Source organism: Nematolebias whitei, chromosome 4 (genome assembly GCF_014905685.2).
Source record: "Nematolebias whitei isolate Nwh7 chromosome 4, NemWhi1, whole genome shotgun sequence".
In the NCBI taxonomy this organism is placed as follows: Eukaryota; Metazoa; Chordata; class Actinopteri; order Cyprinodontiformes; family Rivulidae; genus Nematolebias; species Nematolebias whitei.
Genome location: NC_056501.1, coordinates 1,176,217 through 1,183,922, shown reverse-complemented (window position 1 = coordinate 1,183,922; position 7,706 = coordinate 1,176,217). Strand labels below are relative to the sequence as shown.

Sequence of the window (7,706 nt, the reverse complement as noted above, 5' to 3'; positions counted from 1 at the left end):
TACATTTACTCAGATTAAACTTTTGATCTGTCATCTATGTTATATTACGAATAAAATATTGACATTTGCCATCTCCACATCATTGCATTCAGTTTTTTATTCACAATTTGTTTAGTGTCCCAACTTTTTTGGAATCCGGTTTGTATGATAAAACAGGTGTTTCGATATCGGCAGATGTTGCACTACTGCCACAGTTTCCACTTGTCATTAAAGATGCTGCGTTAATAAAAGGCCTGAAGAGAAACGGACCTGCTCGGCAGCGTCTGGAGGGCAGGTCAGCCACCTGGTACCAACGGTCGTCCTGGAAGTCATAGCACTCCACGCTGCGGATAGCTTTAGGTGCTTGGCCGCCCACCACGATCATCACCTGTAAGGAGATTCATTCAACCTTTATTTCTACAGGTTAGTTCCATTGAGCCTCCGGGACTCATTTACAAGAGAGACCTGGTTTTAATTAACAAAGAGTGATGACGACAGTGGACAATCTTAAAATAAAGCATTCAAATTGAGAAGAACAAGTGAAGGAAAATTATATTTAAAAAATGAAACAAACAAAAAAAAAAAGATTATAAGACAGAAGATTATAGAAAACTAAAAACAGGAACATCTGCAGGAACTGAACAGATGTTTGAAGTCACTTTGAGAGGTCAAAGGTCGAGAGCTTCAGATCTTTTTACAAGATATTCCAGGAAACAGGAGCGGAGTAGGAGAAGGTCCTTTTGTCTAGTTCAGTCCTCACTGAGGGAACACTGCAGGTAATGATGTCCTGAGAGCGCACGCTGTAGCTGCACTCACACAGAGACATGTAGGAGGAGATGTATGAAGGCAGCAGACCAAGAAGTGATTTAAAGATGAACATGTACCAGTGAGAGAGTCTGTGTGAAGTTAATGGTGACCAGTTAACCAGTGAATACAGGATGCAGTGGTGGGTACGGTAGTTACAGCCAGTTATGAATCTTAGTGCACCATGATAGACAGCATCCAACATCTGCAGCATCCAACATCTGCAGCATCCAACATCTGCAGCATCCAACATCTGCAGGGTGCTTGCGTTCACAGATAACGGCTGTGTAAGGTGCGTGCACACACCAGTTTATTTTTACAACAACTGAACTCGGTCTTGTTTAGCGGACCTTGGGGATGCTGACGGGGGTCCGTGGTCGCGTCCTGTCCGTCTTGATGAGGTGGCGCTGGTCAGCTGGGAGCAAGTGAAACTTCATCGCTTCGATGAGGAAATCTTTGCACGTGTTGTTGTTCTTTATTAAGGCTTCCTCCTCGACAATCTGTCAACAAACACAAACGTTCAACTTTTCTCACGGAGCAAAGTGCAGACTCACTGGTGCTGGTTTCTTTTTAATTGAATATAAAATGACTTTAAAAACTCAGATGTTTGTGTTATGAGGGCGTTTTACTCTTCACTGACATCAACAGCTGACAGGAGATGTTCTCCAAAGATTTGATTTAAAACACAGTTTTTCATGTAACCCTCTTTCTTTACATCACTCTTTATATATTTACATCACCCCCCCCCCCCCCCCACCCCACCCCCGACACCCTGGACTCTTACTGCAGCACCTTCAGTCGAAGACTGAGACCACCGAGGTGCTCCACAGAACAACACAGGAAGTCCTTCAAAACTTTTTAACTCCTCCCCCTTTCTACAATTAATCCTGCAGCACAATAAACTCATTAATTCACATTAACTCACAATAAACAATAAAGCTCATTTTAATTCCTATGAGGCCGTTTCAGGCGCTGGTTCTGTGCTGGATGCGTGGCTCAGGTACAGCTCAAAGAGCCGACGGTCATCAGAGACAGGTCGGTGGAGTTCTGAAGTCCACACTCGGCGGACAGCAGCTCCTGAGGACGGTGGATGGTGCAGCAGGATGGCGCAGTGAGGACGAGGAGCAACGGTCAGGAGGAGGCAGCGGGGCACGGTGGCCCAGCTAAAGGCTAGAAGGCCACTGGTTCCTATGGTCTTTGTGGCCAACGTCCACTCACTGGACAACAAGTGGACTCGTTACATCTGAGGATGACGTCTACAGATGAAGAGCTGTGCTGTTCTTTGCCTAAAGGGAACCTGGCTGAACCACAACACGTGTTCAGATATTCTGAGCAGATCGTGACCATCCGTCGGGATCATCACGGGGGGCTCTGTGTTCGTGAAAGAAGGAGCTGTGGAGCTGGACTTGGGAGCTGGGAGGGCTCTGTCCTGAGGAGCTGCACCACCTTGTGGCACGACAGAGGGAGGCTGCGACTGGGGGGCAGCCCCCCCGCCCTCAAGCAGGAGGCTGAGGAGCATTCAGAGCAGCTGTCGGTGCTGAACTCGAGCTGCGCTCTATTCAGCCTCATCTAACCTTTTATTAAACTTTATTTATTTACGCACGCACGTGTGTGTGTGTGTGTATTTGTACTCTTGTATTTATTTATTTGTTGATTGTTGGTTTCTTTATCTGGGACCTGAGTCTGAATTTCGTGCCGTTCACATCAAATGTGACAATAAAAATCCTTGAATTCTTGTGTAAGTTTCTTTGTACTGAAACTCTGGCACAACAGTTTCCTGTGGGATCAATAAAGTTCTATCTTTATTGATTAAGCCTCAAGCATGAACACAGAGCAACATCAGTTTGTATCATGAGCGGATACTGTTCAATCCTGACAACTCCGTTACAGAGACAAGAATCGTTTTAGGAGCGTGTTCCTGGAGATCAACAAACACGAGCAGAAACAAAAGGCAACACTTGTTGCTCCCATTTGTCATGAGCTCAACTCAAAGCTCGAAGACTTTTACTTCGCACACCAGCATGCATCAGGATGTACATAACACACCTTCATCTCAAATACTGTTCACAAATCTGTAAATCTGTTAGTGAGCCTGTCTCCTTTGCTGAAATGATCCATCCACCTCACGGGTGTGGCAGATCAAGATGCTCATTAGACAGCAGGGGTGCCTTAAGCCCCCACTATACTCCCACGTACGTACGCAGAGGTACGAGCGTACCCCCCAGGGCATGTCCGCACAAAGCTCAATGTTGACAGTGTCACACAATAAACTGCCCGGCGACGGACTGTTTTGTATGAGACACCAATGTATGAAATTTCTCTTCTTCATCCCTGATCTGCTCTTTTCTTTAGATGTTTTGCCAAGAGGCAGTGATCTCTTCCTCCTCCGTTGATGCCACGACTGAAATCTTTCAATCAACCTTTATTTCTACAGGTAAACCCCATTGAGCCTCGAGGACTCATTTACAAGAGAGACCTGATTTAACAAAGAAAGATGACAACAATGGACAACAGCAACAACAATAAACAGTTATTAAAAGTCATACTGCAGTTTTTTTTTTACATATAGGATGGCTAAAAGAAAAAGGTAACAAAAAAACAGCTAGATTCTAAGGTGAATGTAGAAAACTAAAAACGAAATGGTGAGAAATGAAGGAATTTGTCACGAGAGAATTAAACTCAGGTCCAGCGTGGCTGCAGGAGGGTCTGGAGATTTCCTGGTGGGCTGGTCTGATGTGTGGGCTGCAGGGCCAGCGCTCCCTGGTTTTTTTTATTTTTTAGATCTTTTTATTAACAACATATAAACACAGAACACCGCTGTGGCTGCGGCTGCCAGCGCTCGTTCTTTTTTCTCCGACCTGTCAATCAATCCAGTAGGCGTGTCAGCAAATGACCAATCGGCGACCTCAATTTTTCCCGAAGGTCAACGCCCCTCGTCTGTGAAGCTGCTCTGCAGCTGCTCAGGGTGTACGCTGGAGTATGAAGTCTGAACCCTCTGCATACAGTACACGTGTACGTACGCGTGGACGGACGGACGCGGGAGTATACTGGGGGCTTTAGGCTGCCCACAACAAAAGGCCACTCTAAAATGTGCAGTTTTCTCACACAGCACAATGACACAGATGTCACAGGTGTTGAACGTTCATCAGAGCTGTTGACGTGAATTAATGTTCATTTCTCTATCATAAGTACTGGGGCGGCTGTGGCTGAGTGGTTAGAGCAGTCGTCCTCCAATGGAAGAGTTGGGGGTTTGATTCCATCAACAGTCACATGCTCAAGTGTCCCTGGGAAAGACACTGAACCCCTCGTTGCCTCTGATGTGTGTCCTATCAGTGTCTGAATGTGATAAAGCTCTGATGAGTCTTTGATCTAGTAGAGAGATGTATGAGTGAGTAAATGAGACACAGATTGTTGTAGAGAGCTTTGAGTGTGTTGATCAGATAGAAAGGAGCTGTATAAGTACAGTCCATTTACCATTTACATTCAATTGGCCTCACAATCACAGAACATGTGTAACCACATCAGACCAGGACCTCCACATCCAGCATCTTCACCTCCAAGATGTTCTGAGGCCAGCCACCCTGACAGCTGCTGCAACAATTACTTTGTATAACCAAGGAATTTCTGCACAGACCGTCAGAAACCGTGTCAGGGAAGCTCATCTGCATGCTCGTCACCCTCATCAGGGTCTCCACCTGACTGCAGTTTGTCGTTGTAACTGATGCGAGTGGCCAAATGATCACATTCAATGATGTTTGGTACGTTGGAGAGGCGTTCTCTTCACGGATGAATCACGGTTTTCACTGTACAGGGCAGATGGCAGGAGAAGGGGGTCTCTGCAGACCAAAAGTGGGCGTTTCTGGCAAATAGGCGTTTATAGACGGCGAACACTGATTGGCTAACAGTATTTAATAGGCGTTTGTCGGCGGCGAACACTGATTGGCTATGGGTAACCCTCAAAGTCACGAGGATTATTGATGAGGTAACGTTTCTTTGCGATGTTTGACAAAGAAGTATGATTTATTGTACTTATAAAGTATGTTATGTTTTCACTTATGCATTTTATTGAAGTACGTTTATTGTAGGTCACGATAGTTTCGACCGTTCTCTCGTTGTTGTTGTAACGCACTGAGGTAAAGTGAGCCTCCACAGCAGCTCTCACTGTGCACGTTTACAACAACTGGGTGTTGCTTTTCAAAATAAAAGCTGAAATAAATGTTCTTAATACTTGAAAAATAAATATTTAAAAGCTGTGTATAACTGAAAAATATGAAAAACAAATAAATAAAAGTTGTTATTAGCTGAAAAACAAACAAATAAAAGCTGTTAATTATATCTATGTCTTTCTGCCATGTCAGGAACCACTCTCACTTCAGGTTGACTCTAGAAGACCCCAAGATGTTGCTCAACAATGTTGACCAACATCTGATGTTGACTTTCAAAATAAATCACCTCCAAAGTTTAACATAGTTCATAGTAATAGTCAAAAGTTGCTGACCTTGTTGCAACATGAGTTAACACGAACATGAGTGTAAATTGTCAATGATTCAATAATGAGTAATAACTTATTCAATAATAAGTCTGTAATTTGTCAATAATAGTCAATAATTCATTCAAGAATAGATTATGAGTGTTTGGTATGGCTCAGTGGCTAAAATGGGTTGGATGTTAGAGAAATTACTTAATTTTCAATTACCTGAATGCACAAATTCCTTCATTTATAGTTAAACTTTAGGAAATCAACTTTTTTTTTCTTGTGAAAAAAATATCAAAATTACCTTTTGGTATTCATTTTGAATAGATTGGGGAAGGAAAACAGCCCAGGCCGTGTAGAACTGCTATTTTGTAAAAATGTTGTGCTTGGTGATCTAATCATATTTTTATTACAATTTCAGGTGATGTGAACTGGAGGAAATATTCTGAAGAGTTTCAGGCTGAGCACAGAAAGCCTTATGTCATTTCTGTCTGCTTCAGCTGTGGAGAAGAATTTAAAGACTGTGCTGCAGGTTTCTGGGGCAGCGGCAAAAGAGGCGAGCTGAGGGCCTTCCACAGTGAAGCCATTCCTCCTGGGTACTGCAGCCACTTTGTGCCATGGATGCAGGGTTAGTAGTCCAGCTCTTGTACTGTGATGCCCACACATTACAATAAGTAACAACTAGCAACACCCTAACTGTGCTATGTTTTGTGTTTCCAACAGATGCTACGATGACTTCTAAAAATGGATGTCCCAATAAACAATAAAAAAAATTCAATGATGCATCAAATGTTGTCTGAGTATGTTTTAAGGTAATAACAAATGTGAAATCTGGAAAACAAAGACAATTCCTGAATCTCTCTTGTGTGCTTTGATGTGTACATAAGTTTATTGGAGGTCCTGAAACAACTTTTCTGAGAACACAAAGATTTTTATTTTACCTTTGGCCAAGATGTCAGTTTGAAATCAGGCTGCTTACTGCAAAACCAAGAGTTTTTTTAAGACGGTCTTCATTTGTATTGTTTTGTCGACTAAGTTAAATGTAATTTCTAAAATATGGATAATCTGATCTCATCATGCAGCATAAGCAACTGGGTATAGGTGTGAGGACCAAAAGTCTGGTTATGTACTGACTCCTAAATGTGCTGGTTTTCTACTGAAACATGGAGTAGGGTTGACCTTTAAAATGTGAGACAGCTGAGGAAGTTAACCAGTAAACAGAAATACCTGCTCCAGTTGCAGAAATCTTACAGAAACTGACAATCACTCATCTGCAGTGACTGCAAGTTGAACAAGACAATGTGAAGTTAAAGGAAACATCCTTTGTCCCAAGGCCAGTTTAAGTATCATTAATATTCTTCTTTCTTTATTTATGAATCGATTGTAACTTTGTTCACATTTTTCAACAACCAAAATGGAATTTGTTTTTTTAATGTTATGGCTAGGTATTAAAAAAAACCCTAACATTTAGCTCTCCCCACTACCCAGTTATGTTGCTCTTATTTTGAAATGTAACCGGAAGTTCTGTGTTAAGAGAGTCGAAAAAAGAAGTTATGGAGACGCCGCGGCAGTATACTGGAGCGATGTCGAACCGAGACGCCGCTAATGTCGAACCGGTTAACACCATAGACATAATATGCCTGTGGTTAACACAATCTGCCAATAACGCCTTGTTTTTAGACATCATGTGTCCGTGGTTACGGCATTTTATCGTTCAGCCTTTTTTTTTCTATCGTTCAGCCTTTTTTTTTCTATCGTCCAATCAGATGTGGCCGTCCAGACACGCCCATTTTTCTATCGTCCAATCAGATCCGGCCGGCCAGAAACGCCCATTTTCCTATCGTCCAATCAGATATGACCGCCCAGATACGCCCACTTTCCTATAGTCCAATCAGATATGAGCGCCCAGATACGCCTTCCGAATTTGCCTGCAGAGACCCCTTCTTGGATGGCAGACTGAGTGGCGTCGTGTTGGTGACCGGTTTGCTGATGTCAACGTTGTGAATCGAGCGGCCCGTGGTGGAGGTGGGATTATGGTCTGGGCAGGTGCATGTTATGTACAAACACAGGTGCATTTTATTGATTGATCTTGAAGGAAGATCTTTCAGTTCTCAGGCTCCTCTCTTGTGGAACCAACTTCCAGTTTCTGTCCGTGAGCCTGACACATTGTCCAGTTTGAAGACTTTCCTTTTTGATAAATCCTATAGTTAGGGTTAGCTTGTTCTGCTGCTATAGGCTTAGACTGCTGGAGGACAAACTGACCTCATTTTTAACTGTGCTACTGTCTTTATTTACTCTGCTCAACCTGTTTTTTATTTGTAATTATTATTTTTTCCACCATTAACATGTATTTTTTTGTCTTTCAGGGACACCTGGACCTATACCTGGACTTGGACCTATACCTGGACCTATATCTGGACCTGGACCTATATCTGGACCTGGACCTATA

General features: G+C 43.0%; 1 protein-coding gene across 1 annotated transcript in view; it reads right to left on the bottom strand.

The window, feature by feature from the left end:
* LOC119408613 (kelch-like protein 3) overlaps positions 1-7,706 on the bottom strand; it is a 52,699-nt gene that overhangs the window by 20,542 nt on the left and 24,451 nt on the right. The window contains exons 9-10 of the mRNA XM_037675459.1: positions 1,134-1,283; positions 250-367 (exon numbers count right to left, since the gene is read on the bottom strand). Coding sequence (XP_037531387.1) covers positions 250-367; positions 1,134-1,283 — 268 coding nt within the window. The remainder of the gene's footprint in view (positions 1-249; positions 368-1,133; positions 1,284-7,706) is intronic.